The sequence below is a fragment of the Anomaloglossus baeobatrachus genome, chromosome 1 (genome assembly GCF_048569485.1).
Source record: "Anomaloglossus baeobatrachus isolate aAnoBae1 chromosome 1, aAnoBae1.hap1, whole genome shotgun sequence".
Lineage (NCBI taxonomy): Eukaryota > Metazoa > Chordata > Amphibia > Anura > Aromobatidae > Anomaloglossus > Anomaloglossus baeobatrachus.
In genome coordinates this window covers 918,923,898-918,944,472 of record NC_134353.1, presented here as the reverse complement: position 1 = coordinate 918,944,472, position 20,575 = coordinate 918,923,898, and the positions used below count along the sequence as shown (strand labels likewise).

The 20,575-nt window shown below is 47.5% G+C and overlaps 1 protein-coding gene across 1 annotated transcript in view; it reads left to right on the top strand.

The window, feature by feature from the left end:
- LOC142256207 (acyl-coenzyme A amino acid N-acyltransferase 1-like) overlaps nt 1–19,934 on the top strand; it is a 33,403-nt gene extending 13,469 nt beyond the window's left edge. Inside the window, exon 4 of the mRNA XM_075327777.1 lies at nt 18,209–19,934. Coding sequence (XP_075183892.1) covers nt 18,209–18,805 — 597 coding nt within the window. The 3' untranslated portion in view covers nt 18,806–19,934. The remainder of the gene's footprint in view (nt 1–18,208) is intronic.
- Nucleotides 19,935–20,575: the final 641 nt, after the last annotated feature.

Here is a 20,575-nt window from a genome sequence, read left to right as displayed (position 1 = left end):
AGGAGTATGGTAGGCCAAGTAGGTAAGGAAATTTTTGGTAAGCCCAGACCGGATAAGGAAGCTGGTAAGTCCACCAGCGAATGCAGAATAAAGGATTGCGAGCCTTTTCGCACAGTTAAGGAGAAAGGAAATCCTCAGCCAAAATTAATACCTTCATCTCATAAAAGATCCAATAAAGGCCTGAGTGTTTATCTTTGGGCCAGGGTATAATGAGAAAGATCCAGCATAATTCTGGTCAGCTGATCATTGTATGAGAGGTTCTGTTTCTTGCGGGCTACTTGCAAAATGACATCTTTTAGTGAAAAAAAATGGACTCGACAGATTATAATTGTTGAGCGAGGATTATCTGGGTCCAGAAGGTGTAGAGCTCTGTGGGCCCTGTCAAGTTCAATGTGAGTGCCAAGTGGACGGTCCAAGAAGCCGTTGACAGGTTATAACTCTGGAACGCTTCAACGGATGCCAGTGATTCTGAGACTATTTTTTCATGACATATTGGGCTTCATACAAGATAAGGCAGAAAAGGGGTTAGTGCTGCGTATCAGCCAAATGAAGACGTATAATGTTGATGAAGATGAGTATTCTTTTATTTCATAGGTCTACGCGTTTCAAGGTGACAACCTCTTCCTCAGGACCAATGCATCAACAAGTACCTTGTTGTTGATGCATTGGTCCTGAGGAAGAGGTTGTCACCTTGAAACGCGTAGACCTATGAAATAAAAGAATACTCATCTTCATCAACATTATACGTCTTCATTTGGCTGATGCGCAGCATTAACCCCTTTTCTGCCTTATCTTGTATGCTCATCCACGTGGGGCTGCAGCAGACGCCATTATCTCATGCGCACTAGTGGTTGTGACTGTCACAACTGATCCAGGTGAGTGTATATTTTCCAGGTATACCCCACTGATCACTTTGGTGATACACTATCAGCGCTCCTTATTTTCAGATCTATATTGTGCTTCATGACAGTGGAAAATTTAAGACAATATCTTTTTTGCTTATTTGTAAAAATAGCGAAAATTTAGAGAAAAGTTTGAAAATTTCACAATTTCCAAACTTTGAATTTATATGACATTGAATCCGAGAGCTCTGTCACACAAAATAGTTAATAAATAACATTCCCCACATGTCTACTCTACATCAGTGCAATTTTTGAAACATAATTGTTTTTTCTTAGGAAGTTAGAAGGGTTCAAAGTTTATCAGTAATTTCTAATTTTTTCAACAAATTTTACAAAATCATTTTTTTATGGACCACATCATACCCAAAAGTGACCCCATTCTGAAAACTGCACCCTTCAAATTGCTCAAAACCACATCCAAGTAGTTTATTAACCCTTTAGATGTTTCACAGGAACTAAAGCAATGTGGAAGAAAAAAATGAAAATTTTACTTTATCCCACAAATATGTTACTTTAGACCCAAATGTAGCATTTCTACAAGGGTAAGAAGAGAAAATGCACCATGCAATTTATTGTGCCATTTCTCCTGAGTATGCTGATGATACCTCACATATGGTGGAAATCTACTGTTTGGGCACACGGCAGGGCTCGGAAGGGAAAGTGTGCCATTTGAATTCTTGAATGCAAAATTAGCTGGAATCACTAGTGGACGTTATGTCACATTTAGAGAGCTCCTGACTTACCTAAACAGTGGAGCTCCCCCACAAGTGACCTCATTTTGGAAACTAGACCCCTCAGGGAATATATCTAGACAGTTATTGAGCACCTTGAAACCCCAGGTGCTTCACAGAATTTTATAACGTTCTGCCGTGAAAATGAAAAAAATATATTTTTAATCACAATAATGCTGCTTTAACCTCATATTTTTCTTTGTCACAATGGTAACTGGAGATAGTGGACCATACAATTTGTTGTGCAATTTCTTCTGAGTTCACCACTACTCCATATGTGGTCAAAAACTACTCTTGAGGCCACCTTCACACGTCCGTGAAAAAAACGATCCGTTTTTTCACGTACGTGTTAAAAGGGTGGTTTGCTCCCCGTGTGCCGTGTTTGTGGCACATTCCTGTTCACCGTGTGTTATACCTAATAACACACGGAGAACGGAAAGCCCCACCTACCTGCATCATCCGGCCCTGTTTGTGGTGCTGAATGACAGCGTCTGGCACAGGCCATGCCCCGCTGACGCTGCTTCCGGCCCCCAGTGAAGAAGACGCGTTGTTCAAAATCACTGGGGGATGGATGCAGGTGACAGCCGCGGCAGAGACTGCAGGACTCGTGGAGGTGAGTATGTGTTTTTTTATTTTTTACAATTCCACGTGTGTTTCTCCGGCGCGAGTCACGTGCACCCGCATCCACACTACTTCCGTGTGGTATGTGTGCAGGACCGTGCTGCCGGAGAAACACTGACATGCATCCGTGTGGAGCACACGGCACATGTCTACTCCACACGGAGGCACGGCCACTGGCAGAAAACGTGCGTGCACATATACCCATTGATTTTAATGGGTATACATGTGCCCGTGTCTCCGGTACATACGGACACAGACCTAGCACGTACCAGAGACACGAATGTGTGAAGGGGGCCTGAGGCACAGTGCAAAGTGAGAAAAGGAAAGAGTGCCATATTTGAGTTCAAATTTAGTTAGAATGGTTTTTAGGTGTCATGTCACATTGGCAGAGTCCCTGAGGTGCCAGAACAGCAGAAACCCCCACAAGTGACCACATTTTACAAACTGCACCTTTCAATGAATTAATCCAGTGGTGCAGTGAGAATATTGACACCACAGGTGTCACAAAATGTTATACAATAGGGCGGTGAAGAAAAAATAAATATATTTTTACCACTAAAATATTGTTTTAACCTCAGATTTCCAATTTTCACAAGGAGATAGGTAAAAAAAAAAACAACAACAAATAATATGTTCCACAACTTCTCCTGAACGTGGCAATACTCCACATGTGACTGTTTGGCCAGACTACAGATCTCGGGAGGAAAGGAGCACCATTTGATTTTTGGAGTACAGATTTTCCTAGAATAGTTTGTCGATTCCATTTGCAGAGCCTGTAAGTGACAGAACAACAAAAACAAATTCAAGTGAACAAATTTTGGACGTTATGACCCTCTGGGAATTCATCTATGGGTGTAGTGATGATTTTGTCTCTGAAAAACACCAATGAGTCAAACGCAGTGAATTTTGCAGAATTAAAAATTGCAAATAAGCCCTTATCATGCTTAGTACATTGTAGTGCCCCTATATTGTGCCCACCTCATGCTTCTGGAAAACTGCACCCTATAAATTAAGCCGATTTTCCTCACTATAAGGCCCGTTTCACACGTCAGTGAAAAACACAGACGTTTTTCACTGGCGTGTAAAACATGCACATGTCCCTGCGTGTGCTGTGAATCACGGCACACGTGGGTTGTCTAAGTGCAATCCGGGCTCCGTTCTCCGTGGCCCGTGATTGCACTTAGAAATCAACTCACCTGCGCCCGCTCCCGCTCTCCATGGTGCTGAATCCTCCCGCGGTGCAGCATCCGGCCGGCGGTGACCCCTGCAGCAGCTGCTTCCGGGTCGGCTGTGTCGCGCATAATGAATATGCGCGACAGTAATCAGCCGGCTTAGAAGCAGCAGGCTGCACGGGCTGCAGAGGACATCGCTGGACGCCGGGTGAGTTAAAATGTTTATTATTTTAAATGCACGTTTTTTTCTGGCACGTGTTTCACGGACCACACAACTGCGTGGTCCGTGGAACATCAGTGATGCCAGAAAAAAATGGACATGTCTCCGTGCGGCAATCACGCACACGCGGGTACGCTGCACGGAGACACGTGCAGTGAAAAATCACTGACGTGTGAGTAGACCCATTCATTACAATGGGTCTGCGTATGTCAGTGATTCTGGTACGTTTAAAAAAAAGCACAAACGTACCAGAATCACTGACGTGTGAAAGGGGCCTTACAATGCCAAAAATGTGGATGTTAAGTGTGGTTTAGGCAAATTGTGGGAGGGGGCATTTGGATTTGGGAGCACAGATTTTGCTGGATTTCTTTTTAGTGGGAGCCATAGTGTTTGTGTTACTAGTAATGTGGAAGCCCCTATATTTCCATTAACTGATAGACCTGAGTGGGATATTTTTGTGGAGTTTAGTTGAATGCTATTTGATGGCAATTTGGGTACAGAACATTTTGGATCAGTTCACATTTATCCTGTGCTCTATGTTGAGCACTTACATCGGGCTTTCCATCAATGTGTCCAAAATATGTGATTCAGGTGAAAATTCCGATGTATCCATGCACCAATGAGGCAGCAGCGTTACTGCGGACTCTGTTTGGTCTCTCCTCAGCGGTGTCCATCTTTTCAAAGATGAACAATGCTGTTGATGACCGCACTTTTGTGCACACGTAAAATGATGCCTAAAAAGATGGACACCGCCGGACCACAAAGTTACTCCCTCTGCCTCAATACAGGGAATTTTCTTTTTGGAATTTTGTCTGAATCATGTTTTTCAGAGATTTACACGTAATACTCAGTGAAAGCGCTTAGTGTAGAGTGCAGGATAGATATGAGCCGCGCCATACTGAGATCTTTGGGATACAGAATAAAGAAATCAACAGCAGTTGAAAAACTGGCTTTATTTATTTAATTTTTTATGCCGTTTATCGTGCAGTACAAATGATTAAGCGCCTTTATTACTCAGGTCAGAGCGATATCACATTTATATAGTTTTTTTTATGTTTTGCCGCTATTACACCATAAAAGCAAATTTATAGAAAAAAAAATGTTTTTGCATTGCTGTATTCTGATAGCTATAACTGTTTATTTTTTCGCTAATGGAGCTGTATGGCAGTTTGATTTTTTGCAGTATAAGTGACACTTTGCACGCTGTGACATCGCAGGCCGATGCTGCGATGCCGAGCGCGATAGTCCCCGCTCCCGTCGCAGCTGTGATATCCTTGTGATAACTGCCGTAGCGAACATTATCGGTACAGCAGCTTCACATGGACTCACCTGTCCTGCGACCGTCGCTCTGGACGGCGACCCGCCTCCTTATTAAGGGGGCGGGTCAAATGGCGTCACTGCGACGTCACACGGCAGGCGGCCACTAGGAGCGGAGGGGCGGAGATGAGCGGGATGTAAACATCCCGCCCACCTCCTTCCTTCCGCATATCCTACGGAAGCCGCAGTGACGCCGGTAGGAGATGTTCCTCGCTCCTGCGGCTTCACACACAGCGATGTGTGCTGCCACAGGAACGAGGAACAACATCGGACCGTCGCGTCAGCGTAATCATGGATTACGCCGACGCTGCACCGATGATACGATTACGACGCTTTTGCGCTTGTTAATCGTATCATCGAGCCTTTACACACTACGATGTCGCATGCGATGCCGGAAGTACGTCATTTTCAATTTGACCCCACCGACATCGCACCTGCGATGTCGTAGTGTGCAAAGCCCGCCTTAGATCATGTTTTCAATGGTACCATTTTTATTTATATATTATTTTCTGATTGTGTTTTATTCCACTTTTTTTCATCTGTATGATGAAAACACATGGTTTTTGATATTTATTTTTACCATGGCAATAGCAAATATGTGTACTTTTTTGTGGGTGGGTTTTTTCACATAAATTTACTTATTTATTGGAACAATTTTGTTTTTGTTCTATACTTTCAGATTATTTTTATTATATTTTTAACAATTTTTATTTTTAAACTTTTTTACTTAGTATTCCTGGACACTGACTTTTACTTGTCTGTTTTCTTATATAATCCACTGCAATGCTCGATAATTACAGTGGATTATATTGTGTGACAGTGCTGCACTGGCAGCATGACACTTTGCCTCATACACCATGCATTTGGCATGGTGTGTGACGTTCTCCATAGCAGGGTGACTCAAGGATTGCAATGGTGATTACCCAGGGATGCCATGGCAGCAACTGAGTCCCTGTGATCCCATTACGGGGATCCAATCGCTCGGGAGAGGAGTACGATCCTCTCCCTACCACCTGCATGCTGCAATCACAATTGAGGGTTAAACTGACGGGAGTGGTATGGCACTACTACTGGCAGTAGAACCGGGTCATGGCTACAAGATAAACCGCAGACTCGGCGGTGATTGCATGGGTACAGCACCACAACCCCAGTGATCACCATGACATACTGGGTATATCATTAGAGTTGAGCGATGTTCGAGGTTCACCAATTTCATGTTCGAGTGATCTTGGGGGGTGCTCAAGACCAAACTCGAGCTTTTTGCTAAAAGCTCGACAGTTCGAGTTACGTTCGAGATCGGTTCGATCACCAAAAAGCCTAGCTAGTTACTAGCTGGCTTTTCACTGTAATAGTGTGAGTCACTGTGATTCATGCTATTATCAAATTTCAGCGTATAGTGTTTGGGGGGGACGTAGTTTAGATCTGTGCTGCTGCTGAGTGCTGATAGAATGCCGATCGCAATTTTTTTTTTCTCCTAACCGCGCGTACAGTGGGGCGGGCCAGGATGTTAGCCAATCACAGACACACACACAGCTAAGTGGATTTTTGCCAGACAAGCAAGGGCATGTGTCATAGGCTGTGCATGTCACATGTCCTTGCCTTATAAGATACAGCCATTTTCCCCTTCGCCGCCATTATCTGCCTTCTGCGTGTGGGTGACAGTCACCAATCACGCTGCTGCTGCCGCTCCTGCTATGTGCGCTATAGACATAGTGAAATCTACACCGCGCTGTAGGGATTAGGGACTGCTGGTTATTTCAGCTTTTTTCAGGGCTGATTTCCAGGCGTTCATAGCCATAGCTGCTAGGCAGGTCCGTGCAAACGCTGTGTATAGCTTTAGATAACAGCGTCTGGCTACCTCAGCTCAGGAAATTCCTTGCTGCATTTTTTCATTAGCAGGGATAGAAAGTGAGGCTTCCTTTCCTGTCCTGATACACACAGAACCCGGGCACTCTACCCACCTGCCCAGTTTTGCCATGCTATTTTATTTGCCCAAAGAGCTGACACTTTTTGTGCCATCCTAAAAGTGTCTGGAATACTAACAGTGTTCCTTTCCTGTCCTGGTACCCACAGAACCCGGGCACTGTACCCACCTGCCCAGTTTTGCCACGCTATGTTTTTTGCCCAAAGAGCTGACACTTTTTGTGCCATCCTAAAAGTGTCTGGAATACTAAGTTAGTGTTCATTTCCTGTCCTGCTACACACAGAACCCGGGCACTCTACCCACCTGCACACGCTAAACACTATTCGGAGTCAGGGGGTGGGACAAGAGGAAGGGGAGGAAGTACAGGAGGATTCATATGCGCAAGGGATACCAACATCTACAAGGTCCAGACGTTTATCATCACCAAGGCGGCAGGCATGGGACGATGGGGGAGAGGGATTAACAAGGGCGCATGGTAGCAGCCAAAATGTTGAGGAAGGTGCAGGAGTCCAGGAAGAAATGGAGGACGAACTCTCGGTGGACATGGAAGACTCAGCAGATGAGGGAGACCTTGGTTAAATTTCGGTTGAACGAGGTTGGGGGGAGATGTCAGAGGAAGAAAGCACGGTTATCACCTTGCCGCCACAAACACAGCGAGGACTTGGTCCGCATGGATGCGCAAGACACATGAGCGCCTTCTTGCTGCACTACCTACAACATGACCCTCGGATTGTCAAAATTAGAAGTGATGATGACTACTGGTTTGCCACACTATTAGATCCCCGGTACAAGTCCAAATTTGGTGAAATAATTCCAGCCATAGAAAGGGACGCACATATGCAGGAGTATCAGCAGAAGCTGTTACTCGATCTTAGCTCGGCTTTTCCACCAAACACCAGTGGTGCAGGGAGGGAATCTCCCAGTTGTAACTTGCCAAGCATGGGACTGTCTTGTCATTATCAGTCAAACCGTACCAGCAACACCGTCTCTGGTGCTGGTAACAGCAATTTTATGGAATCGTTTCATAATTTTTTTAGACCATTCAATGCAAGGCCACAAGAGACAAGAAGTCTGACACATAGTCAACGGCTGGAGAGGATGATACAGGAGTATCTCCAAATGAACATCAATGCCATGACTTTGCAAATGGAGCCTTGCTCATTTTGGGCTTCAAATCTTGAAAAATGGCCAGAGCTCTCCACTTACGCCTTGGACATATTGTCTTGTCCCGCAGCCAGCGTTATCTCTGAACGTATCTTCAGTGCTGCTGGGTGTGCGCTGACAGATAAGCACACGCGTCTGTCCAGTGACAATGTGGACAGACTAACGTTCATCAAGATGAACAAGTCATGGATCTGCAAGGACTTTACTACCCCTGTGTCATCCTGGGGAGAGTAAAGGCTGGCATATTTTGGAATGTGCTTCATGCAAATGTACCTGTGAAGTTTACAACCGGGGCACAAGTGATGCCACTGAAGTGGTGTCTGTGGGGCCCAATTTTTTGAAAAAAGGGAGACTCTGCTTGGAGTCCGCTTGCATGCTGTGTTTTTAAAAATGATCTAAGATGAACAACTCACGGATCAGCAAAGACTTTGCTACCTACCCCGGTGTCATCCTGGGGACAGTTAAGGCTGGCGTATTTTGTAATGTGGTTGATGCAAATCAAAACATCCAGTTTGCAACTAGGGCACAAGTGATGCCACTGAAGTGGTGTCTGTGGGACCCAATTTTTGGAAAAAAGGGAGACTCTGCTTGGAATCCCCTTGCTGTGTTTTACATGATTTTAAAAGGACATGACATGCCTCTATCTGTGTCTCCTCCTCTTTTTCCTCGTCCAGCTGTTTTGTTTTCACATGAATATATGTCCTTGTCACTTTCCCATGTGTTTGTGTTGTCTTGGGAGTTGTTTGTCACCTTTTGGACACCTTTGAAGGTGTTTTCTATGTGTTTTTATTATGTGTTTGTGATTGCCTCCCATTGTTTTCTATGGGGTTCGAGAGGTTCGTCGAACGGCTCGATGAACCGAACTCGAACGCGGCCTCTGTTCGACGAACCGAACTCGAGCCTCTAGAGGCTCGCTCATCTCTATATATCATGTGTCGTTAAGGCCCAGACAATCATGATGTACCCAGTAAGAGGTAATGGCTGTGTGTTAAGTTATTTACAACCCCTGGCAAAAATGATGGACTCTCCTGGCTCTGAGGATGTTCATTCAATTGCAGATCACAGACATGGCACCAAACTAAAGTCATTTCAAATGGCAACTTTCTGGCTTTAAGAAACACTAAAAAAAAAAATCATGAAAACCTAATGTGCTAGCCAGTAACGGTTACTTTTCAAGACCAAACAGGGGGAAAAATTATGGAATCACTCAGTTATGAGGAAAACATTATGGAATCATGAAAACCAAACAAATAAAACAACACTCCAATACATCACTAGTATTGTGTTGCACCACCTCTGGCTTTTATAACAGCTTGCAGTCTCTGAGGCATGGACTTAATGCGTGACAAGCAGTACTCTTCATCAATCTGGCTCCAACTTTCTCTGATTGCTGTTGCCAGATCAGCTTTGCAGGTTGGAGCCTTGTCATGGACCATTTTCTTCAACTTCCACCAAAGATTTTCAATTGGATTGAGATCCAGACTATTTGCAAGCCATGATATTGACCTTATGTGTCTTCTATCAAGGAATGTTTTCACAGTTTTTGCTCTATGGCAGGATGCATTATCATCTTGATAAATTATTTCCTCATCCCCAAACATCCTTTCAATTGATGGATAAGAAAAGTGTCCAAAATTTCAATGTAAACTTGGGCATTTATTGAAGATGTAATGACAGCCATCTCCCCAGTGCCTTTACCTGACATGCAGCCCCATATCATCAATGACTGTGGAAATTTACATGTTCTCTTCAGGCAGCCATCTTTATAAATCTCAATGGAGCGACACCAAACAAAAGTTCCAATTTATCATGCACTCCTGAAAATTCACAAAGGGATTTTCCCTCCCCCTTTCAGGCCAATTATATCTGGCATTGGCTCCCTGGGAGAAAAATTGGGTGCTTGGATAGACCATTTTCTTCAACTTCTTGTAAGCGATCTTCCAGGTTTTTTGAGAGACACTAAATCACTGATTAATAATATGAATTCTATTTCATGGCACAGGGATTATATATGGTTGATTTGCGATATAGTTAGCCTGTACCCTTCTATACCGCATCATGTGGCCATTGAGTGTCTAAAACAGTTTCTCTCAAAGCACAGTTCGTATCCCATTAATATCCAGAATTTTATCATTACAGAAATTAACTTTTTGTTGACTCCCAACTATTTTACATTTGAGAGGGAATTTTTTCTGCAGAAATGTGGAGTTAGCATGGGGGGGGGGGATTTTCCCCCTCTCTTGCTAATATTGTGGTGGCTATTTTTGAGGAACTTTACATCTTTAATGATGATAATATTTTACACACGCTATATTGACGATCTCCTACTTATATGGAAAGGGGATGTTGACCCAGCACATCAATTCATCAACCATCTTAATTAAATTAAATTAAATTATTTAAATAAAGGGGATATCCAGACTGGTGTTTAAATAGGGCCCAAGCAATAGTCAACAAAATTGACAGATCCGATTTATTTAAAAACAAAAATAAATCCAGTAATAATCACAACAGGGTAACTTTTACTACCAATTTTTCTCCACAATATTATGAAATAGTTAAAATTATGCAGAAGTATCTACCTATTTTGCAACAAGATAATTTCATTATTCATATTCTAACCAAAAATCAAATCAACTTTGTTGCCAAACGAGCACCTAATCTTGCTAATATTCCCTCACCTAGTCTAGTGGTCAGCCAAAAAAATAATAATACCCCCAAAACCTGGTTATCATGCACTGGCTTTTTTGGTTGCGAACACAATTATTGTATCTCTTGCAAACACGCAAAAAAAAGCAAATCGTTCATTTCAACACATACTGGTCTTTCTTACAATATTAAAGATTTTATAAATTGTAACACACCTAATGTTATATATTTAATCGAATGTACATCCTGCCATATACAATATGTCGGATGCACAAGTTGTCCCCTCAAAAAACGGATTCGTAGACACATGTCAGGCACACTCAATCCTTCTGCCACAAATGTGTCTGTGGTTTCCAGACACTTTGGTGTACTTTGCACGTTGCGACATCGCTACTGCGATATCGTCGGGGTCAAATCGGAAGTGACGCACTTCCGGCGCCAGTAACGATGTTGCAACGTGTAAAGCCTAGATGCGCCGATTTACGATCGCAAAAGCGTCGTAAATCGGCGATCTGTGTAGCGTCGGTCATTTCCATAATTTCGGGACGACCGCTGTTACGATGTTGTTCCTCTTCCTGCGGCAGCACACATCTCTGTGTGTGAAGCCGCAGGAGCGAGAAACATCTCTTTGCCTGCGTCCCGCCGGCTATGTGGAAGGAAGGAGGTGGGCGGGATGTTTACGTCCCCCTCATCTCCGCCCCTCCGCTGCTATTGGCCGCCTGCCGTGTGGCGTCGCTATGACACCGCACGACCCGCCCCCTTAGTAAGGAGGCGGTCGCCGGCCAGAGCGACGTCGCAGGGCTGGTAAGTGCGTGTGAAGCTGCCGTAGCGATAATGTTCGCTACGGCAGCTATCACACGATATCGCATGTGCGATGGGGGCTCGGCATAGCAAGCATCGTCTAGCGATGTCGCAGCGTGCAAAGTACCCCTTTGTCTCTGTTCACAACAGATGTCTAGACTCTTTAGTCATTACTGGCATTGAAAAGGTGTATAAACCAGCTAGAGGAGGGGATCATAGGAGAAACATACTCAACAGAGAATCCTTTTGGATATTTAAATTGGGTACTAGGATCCCACATGGTATGAATACTAGGAAGGATCTCATAACACAGTACATGTAACTATTTCCTTATCTGGTATTCTTTATATTTCAGGTTTCTCTTTTCTTGAATTTAAGAGCAATTAAATACTCCTCCTTTTCAAACAGGGGTTCCTTTGTCCTACACTTGCGCCAGAAATACAAAATTCCTTTTATAGATTTTTTTTTGGCCTTATAACAAACATATTAAATATGGCGCTTTTTTAAAAGTGTCTCTTCACAGAAATATATATTTTTTATGCTGTTACATCTATCTAATATCAGCAAATGGATATATATTCACTAAGAACGCAAAAGGAATGTTTTTCTAAGTAAATAATATGGCTTCTTTGATTACGGTACATTGTTTTAATAACCTTTTTCTTTTTTTTTGTGTTTTTGTTTCCACTATGCATTGTTTGTGCGGTTTTAAAGTGCATTTTTTTGTCTCTGTGATATACACCACAGTTTGTGCTGCTCACATAATGTCTTGATTGGGTGTGTTTATCTTGACTAATTATTTTAACCTGTCTCAGGACGCGCATCTAATTTAAATAACCTCTTTTGGAGACATTTTGCGCATTCCATGATTAAGACCTCAACAGGTTGAAATGCGTAGGAAAAATCCTCTGCCCTGTTCCTTTGTGCCTCTTTTGTATTTACTGATGGATGTTTTTATGGATCTAATAAAGAGAATTTACTTTTAAATATTTCTCTATCCTCCTGGAGACGCTGGAAATCCTTTTGTTTTAAGTGATATTCCAGCTTAAGCAGCCCACTTGTGTGCCTGACAGGGTGTGGTGCAAGGTGTATCTAGGATTTGTGAATGCTGGGGGAGGCAGTACTGCAGGTTAGGTTCCCAGAACCATTAGGGGTTTAAACCTGCACTGGAGAGAAAGATTGTGCAGAACCCTGTGACGACCTGATTAAGCGTCACACATACAGCTTAGGTGCTTTCTCACTAGGGTAGGCTGGGGCTGGCCATCATGAGGCATGGGACTTTCCCGGTCACTAGGACAACCACCTGGGGATTGGGTACCACTTGGGGTAGAAGTAGGAGCAACCTTCATGTGACGCCCTGGGCAAGCCCGGGGTCACAGGTCATCACACCACCACACCCTACACCCCAGCTAGGCACACCAGCTAACCCAAATATCCTTGTTGCCTTCCTCCAGAGGCTGATGTTCACACCAGGGGGTGGGCCAGGCGGTTGGCTCCGCCCACCGAGGAGTTCACAGCTCTGGAGGCGGGAAGAACCAGGCAGTTCAGTTCAGGAGGTGAAGGAGTAAACATGGAGAACAGTTAAGGAAGTGAAAGTAGACGGAAGAGAAGTGGTAGAGGAGCAAAGGAGAAAACTGGAGTAAAGGAGTAAAAGTGACAGTAAGAAAGCCTGAAGCTGGTCCGGGTGTGTGCCCCGGACTGAGACAGCAAGGTCAGCAGACGGCGGTGATTGTCCGCAGGGGTGACTGCTCGGAGGTTCCTGGAAGGACCGCGGACGGGTGGTGACCCGGCGGTCTGGAGCAGTGTACAAGGAACAGTCAGCACCAGGGCAGGGGCCTCTCGGACCCCGGCAAGGTTAGGAGTCGCCATAATTTGCCAAATCCGTCAGTGAAGGGGACGTCTGTCTCCCAACAACCAAGTCCCGATTGAAGGCAACAGTCCAACCATTAAAGTAGAGACACCGCCACCGCCAGGGCACCAGTTTCTAAGGGCCAGCGCCTGCGGGCAAAGAGTAGAGCTCCTCCGGTCCAGCTTGAAGCCGGGGAGCGGGTTACCGGTGGGAACCCATCGAAACCATCAACAACATTAGGTGCAGGAAAAGGGACATCACCGACACATACTGGGGAAAGCAAGTGCAGCCGTCCGTGGGAACCGTCTTTCCAGCCGTGTGTTTTACCGAGAACTGTGTCAACGTCTCAGGCTGAGTGAGTACCACAGTGCCGCAAGGCACAGCGCTGCCCCCCGCGTCCCTACACCCACCAAGCCCTGCATCTCCCACCTCATCACTGGGCCCCGGGATCACCAACCCCTACCCACGGAGGGGCAACACAACAACTTGCTGCTTCACACCATCACTCCCGGGATCCCCATACAGAGCAGCGGTGGTGTCAACAACTCACCACAACCGTGGGTGGCGTCACGGACAATAACCAATCCCTACACCAAAAATCCCCTTTCACTCACGGGCAAGGAGCGCCGCTCGAGAACCCCCGGGATCCGGCCCACCGCTCGAGCCACCACTGAGCAGCCGCAGCCGGACCTGAGCAGGGGGGTGAGCGCAGTGCTGACACCCTCCTCCCCGCCCACGAAAACTTGGCGTCACGAACAGGATCTTACCGCTTTGCCGACTGGTAGAGGTGCGCCTTGTTACCGCCGGAGGTGTCCGGCAGAAAAATTTCAGAAGCCGCCATCTTTGGCACGAAAAGTTCCCGCTCGAGCGTCTTCTCGAGTAGCAGAGGCGCGAAGGCCAAAACCCGCCCCAAGAGAGGCGGGGCCGGAAAGAGCTAAGGGGGATGCGATGGCGGCTGGCTGCATGTAGACGCAGCTATAAAAGCAGGGACGCCAGGACTCTGCAGACATCTTGTTCCTGGGAAAAGCCGCCAGCAACATGTGGATGCCGTCCCGCGACACCGTAGCCCCTGCGCCTGGGACCGCGGCGTGGGTGGAGATCCGGACCGCGCAGCTCTACCAACGGCTGAAGGTCAAGATGCAGCTCCTCATGGAGGAGTGGGAGGCCGACATGGCGGACGTTATAGCAGCCGTGCGGAGACGCGAGGAGGAAGCGGAGGAAGGGAGGGTGAGTGACCCACGCCCCGATGCCCTGGAAGGGCCGGTCATCGCGGCTGCGGGACCCGGTCCAAGCCCTCTCCCCCCGCCGCCTCCCTCGCCACCCGTCTCGGAGGCCGTGACCCCGCCACTAGGCCTGCTACCACCGCAAGCGGTAGCAATACCCAGCGTCCCCGCCCAAGCGGGCCGACCTGTAGCCGGAGCCCGTAGTCGACCGGAGGTGTTGCCATGGAAGGTCCCAAAGACTGAACCGGAGGCATCCCCTAAAAAGTCCCCCAAGCCGGAGCTGATGACCCGCTCCGAGCCGAAGGCCCAGCAGCGGAAAGCCCCTATGCCCATCCCCCACACCTCGACTGAGGTAGCGCCGGGTTGTTGCTGTAAGGCAGCGCCCAAGGCCAAGACACCGCGGGACCCGCCGCCCAGATTCCTGACAGTGGGCAATGTCCAGAATGTCCCGCGGGGTCCGACCCGTGCGCCGGAGCTCGCAGCAGCGCCATATTGGGATAGGGAGCCGGTACCGTTGGGCCTGGAGATCGGTGAACGGGAGAGGAAGAAGGCCGAGCTGGTGGCCCGAGCCATTAGAGAAAAGGAGAACCTCCGACAAGCAACATTCCGTGTCCGGGGACCGCTGTACGAGGGGAAGGTGAGGCGGTTTGATGTCCGCCGGGGCTACGGGTTTATCTATGAACCGGGCCTGGAGGCCGAAGTGTTTGTAGCCCGGCGGGATGTGAATGCCCACCTGCCTGAAGAACATCCCGGCCGTAATCTAATGCCGGGCGACATCGTCCAGTATACTCGGCACTGTGGAGAGAGGGGGTGGTTCGCCCTGGATGCCAAACTGATGGGCAGCCAGGAGAGCCGAGTGGGTTCTGCACCCCCTCCCTCGGATGAAGCTGAGGACTCGGAGTAGGGCAGCGGATGCCCGCTGCAGCAGTCCCCATTGGGACCACCAAAGTTTGTTTGAGTTTGTGTGAAAGTTTATTGAAAAATGATGAAAAAGATTACCGAACAGTAACCTGATTGTCCTACCGTGATTGAGGAAACCGGCCATTGCCGGCACCGTTGTCCCCGTGGGGACCGTTTAAAAAGTTATGCATGAGGAACTGCTCATGGACAAGCCCGTGAACTTGCAGGGCAACCACAAACGTTAGTGGCTTGTAAATAAGTTGTTTACCGTTACCGTTTCCGCATTGCCGCCTCCGGAGAGGCAGGTTGGAGGGAGGGCCCGCAGTAGAGCCGGCTGGGGCCCAGCCACCACAGGGACCGGTGGCTACCCTCTGGAGGGGAAGGACAGATCCCGCTCGGGTAACGTGTGCTGGACTTGGGGACAAGGGGTGCTGTCTGGGTTTTAGGGGCAGCATCAGGGCCAGGTTGCTTGGGTGGGAGAGAGAGGAAACCGTAACCGTAAACCGTTTGCAACGTTAAAGTAAAGTGCCTCCCGTTAAGGGAAGAAGTATTAAAAATGTAAATATGTTACCGTTTACCTTTTATATATTTTCAGAAAAATAAAACCGGTGTTGGACGGGCAGCCCGCGGACGGTCTGCATTTTGCTAAGGGGGAATGTGACGCCCTGGGCAAGCCAGGGGTCACAGGTCATCACACCACCACACCCTACACCCCAGCTAGGCACACCAGCTAACCCAAATATCCCTGTTGCCTTCCTCCAGAGGCTGATGTTCACACCAGGGGGTGGGCCAGGCGGTTGGCTCCGCCCACCGAGGAGTTCACAGCTCTGGAGGCGGGAAGAACCAGGCAGTTCAGTTCAGGAGGTGAAGGAGTAAACATGGAGAACAGTTAAGGAAGTGAAAGTAGACGGAAGAGAAGTGGTAGAGGAGCAAAGGAGAAAACTGGAGTAAAGGAGTAAAAGTGACAGTAAAAAAGCCTGAAGCTGGTCTGGGTGTGTGCCCCGGACTGAGACAGCAAGGTCAGCAGACGGCGGTGATTGTCCGCAGGGGTGACTGCTCGGAGGTTCCTGGAAGGACCGCGGACGGGTGGTGGCCCGGCGGTCTGGAGCAGTGTACAAGGAACAGTCAGCACCAGGGCAGGGGCCTCTCGGACCCCGGCAAGGCTAGGAGTCACCATAATTTGCCAAATCCGTCAGTGAAGGGGACGTCTGTCTCCCAACAACCAAGTCCCGATTGAAGGCAACAGTCCAACCATTAAAGTAGAGACACCGCCACCGCCAGGGCACCAGTTTCTAAGGGCCAGCGCCTGCGGGCAAAGAGTAGAGCTCCTCCGGTCCAGCTTGAAGCCGGGGAGCGGGTTACCGGTGGGAACCCATCGAAACCATCAACAACATTAGGTGCAGGAAAAGGGACATCACCGACACCTACTGGGGAAAGCAAGTGCAGCCGTCCGTGGGAACCGTCTTTCCAGCCGTGTGTTTTACCGAGAACTGTGTCAACGTCTCAGGCTGAGTGAGTACCACACTGCCGCAAGGCACAGCGCTGCCCCCCGCGTCCCTACACCCACCAAGCCCTGCATCTCCCACCTCATCACTGGGCCCCGGGATCACCAACCCCTACCCACGGAGGGGCAACACAACAACTTGCTGCTTCACACCATCACTCCCGGGATCCCCACACAGAGCAGCGGTGGTGTCAACAACTCACCACAACCGTGGGTGGCGTCACGGACAATAACCAATCCCTACACCCAAAATCCCCTTTCACTCACGGGCGAGGAGCGCCGCTCGAGAACCCCCGGGATCCGGCCCATTGCTCGAGCCACCACTGAGCAGCCGCAGCCGGACCCGAGCAGGGGGGTGAGCGCAGTTCTGACACCCTCCTCCCCGCCCGCGACATTCACACAACCGTCAGTCAAGTAGGGACTACAGTTCTGGGAACACGACACCATTCTCTTCAACTTCTTTCGTCTCAGAGCCTGAGGCTTGGAGCAGGAAACTCAGCCCGGGTTCTTCACTTCATAAAGGGGTAACCCTTGTGAAAGGACACACTCTGACCTCCGACTTATCCGGGATCGGCTGGGGCCCATCACAGCAGAAATCGACACTCTATGGGCAGCTATCACACAGAGAGTAAAGACCTTAAACCGCAACGACTGTGTCAGCCCATCCTTGCCGGCGCCGGCGCCCTTCGCTTCAGCGCCAACGGCCACTGCCACCACCATCATCCTACCCTGGGGCCAGGCTCTACCTGTGGGGAGCCAAACCATCTGAGCTGCGACACCATCCGCCCCAGAGGACAGCACCCACAGCGGCGGCTAATCCCTGGCCACATACCACAGGTGGCGTCACGAGACAACTACTCTCAACATCCCCACCATCATCCCCTCGTCCTTCCATTTTATTGACACCGATAGGGTCATAAAACCGGGCAGGGCCACCCGTGACATCCCCTGACCCTCACCAACCCAGTTACGAGTATTCCCAAGACCCCGTGGGGCCCATCATATGCATGTTTGATTGCTCGGACACATGGACATTATATAAGGGGGACCTCTGTCTAGCGTTCACTGTCATAGACCAAGTCCGCCCCCGTATTACCTGGATAGCCATTAGTTTGAATGGTCGGCTAAATACCATGTAATTGCCATAGGTTGAATGTGCTCTATTAACTGTGCACCAATTTATATACTTATAGATATAGAAACCAATGTCATAATGTATTCTACTCTTTAGGTATCAGGTGATGGAGTTGGAGTGGTCGCTATATGTAAAGGAGCTGAGGTGGCTTTAGCTATGGCGTCCTACCTGCCTCAGATCGCTGCTACAGTATGCATCAATGGATCCAATGCCGTGAATGACATCAACCTATGTTATGGTGATCTGGTTATTAAAGCCATACCTTACAAAATGGAAAGAATTTTATGCATAGACTTTTGGTCCAATAGCATTGCCAACATCATCGACAATCCAAGAAAACCAGAATACCAAGACTCTATACTTCCCCTGGAGAAAGCCAGGGGCCCCATCCTCTTTATGGTGGGAGAGAAAGACCAGCATATTAATAGTTTGTTCTTTGCGAGAGAAGCAAAATCTCGGGCAGAGAAGTATGGCAAGAAGGATGTATATGTGCAATGTTATCCAGGAGCGGGGCATCTTATAGAGCCTCCTGGTATCCCTTTCTGTCCAGTATCACAGGGTTCGTACTTTCCGCTTCCTTTGACTTGGGGTGGAGAACTTCTTCCTCATTGTAGAGCGCAAGAAACTAGTTGGAAAGCGCTTCAAGAATTTTTATTTAGAAATATTAGGTGCTCTCGACGGAATAAATTGTGATAATTTCTATTAATTGGGGAATCTATGTCCATCCTGCATCTTATGCACAAAGCTGAAAATTAAGATTAATGTAGTTCCAGTGTCTAGACTGGTTAACGAATGTACGGGAATTAGTCAGTTGATTCATGCTGACCAAACCAAAGGCTGAATAAATCAGAGCCCAAATGCAGCCAGATTTGTTTTTCTCTGAAATGCTCCAGTGTTAAATTTCCCTCCAGGACCATAGTGAGAGATGTGACTAGTCCAGCACTGCCCTGGGCTGTCTTCTCCCTGTACTGCTCCAAGTTATTGACAGGTCTCTTCCTTCTCTGTACGTAATGCGAAAGAGACTGAAAAGAAAAAGGCGCTAATAGGCTACTAACGTTACAAACGTTTATGGAATAAATATCAGATGTGCTGCCCTGATACAGTTGTGAAATTAGTCACAATTGCTATTGAAAGTGTGTATTGTTATGGCTGCAACAGGCACCATGAGATCAAATAGAAGTGGACCCCCATGCTGTCGTAAGAAGATGGTCAGCAGTAATGGTTAAACGTGATTTTATTACACGTTTCAGAGTTCACATCTCCTTCCTTAGATAAATCACACATGCACAACTACCAGATGTGCCCGGCATTCGGAAGCGCAATTACAGATAACACAGGTACGTGAGGCACCAATGGTGATGCTGCATTGAATAGCATGTTAGCACGCCCATGTGCTAGTTGGGGGATATAACTACCTTGGGACTAAGCCCGCGCTCATTAGCATAAGATAAAACATCTTTAGAAATACTTTTTCTAAAGATCTCCTTATCTATGCTAGTCTTGCATTCTGGACATCTGTCAAGTCAGCATAATTTCCCATGACTGTGTAACCTACTGAACCAGACTAAGGGACCATTTTAAACGCTTATGAAGCCTTTGCAGGTGTTTTGTGGGAATTATTCTAATTTTCTGAGATAATGACTTTTGGGGTTTCATTGGCTGTAAGCCATAATCATCAACATTAACAGAAATAGACATGAAATAGGTTCCTCTGTGTGTAATGTCTCTATATAATATATAGGAATAGATCCCTCTGTGTGTAATGACTATACAATATATGCATTTCCCTTTTTGTATTGAATTACTGAAATAAATTAACTTTTTGATGATATTCTAATTTTTTGAGATGCGCTTGTATTTGCATAAAACGAATAGAAAAAAACAGTCAAAAAAAGGGTGCAAAAACACAACGTGTGAACATAGACTAAAGGCTGCTTTACACGCAACAACATAGCTACTGAGATGTCGTTGGGGTCAACATCTGGCCTCGTTAGCGACGTCGTTGCGTGTTACACGTACGAGCGACCGCTAACGATCGAAAATACTCACCTTATCGTTGATCGGTGACACACTGTCCAGTTCCCAAATATCGTTGCTTTTGCATTACACAGGTTGTTCGTCGTACCTGCGGCACCACACATTGCTATGTGTGACACCACAGGAACAAGGAACCTCACCTTACCTGCGGCTGCCGGCATCTCCGCCGCTCCGCTTCGATTGGGCGGCCGCTTAGTGACGTCGCTGTGACGCAGAACGAACCGCCCCCTTAGAAAGGAGGCGGTTTGCCGGTCACAGCAACGTCGCTAGACAGGTAAGTAGTGTGAAGGGTCAGAGTGATGTTGTGCGCCACGGGCAGTGATTTGCCCATGGCGCACAACCGACGGGGGCGGGTACACTCGCTAGTGATCTCACTAGCGAGATCGCAGCGTGTAAAGCGGCCTTAAGGCTATGTGCGCACGTGGC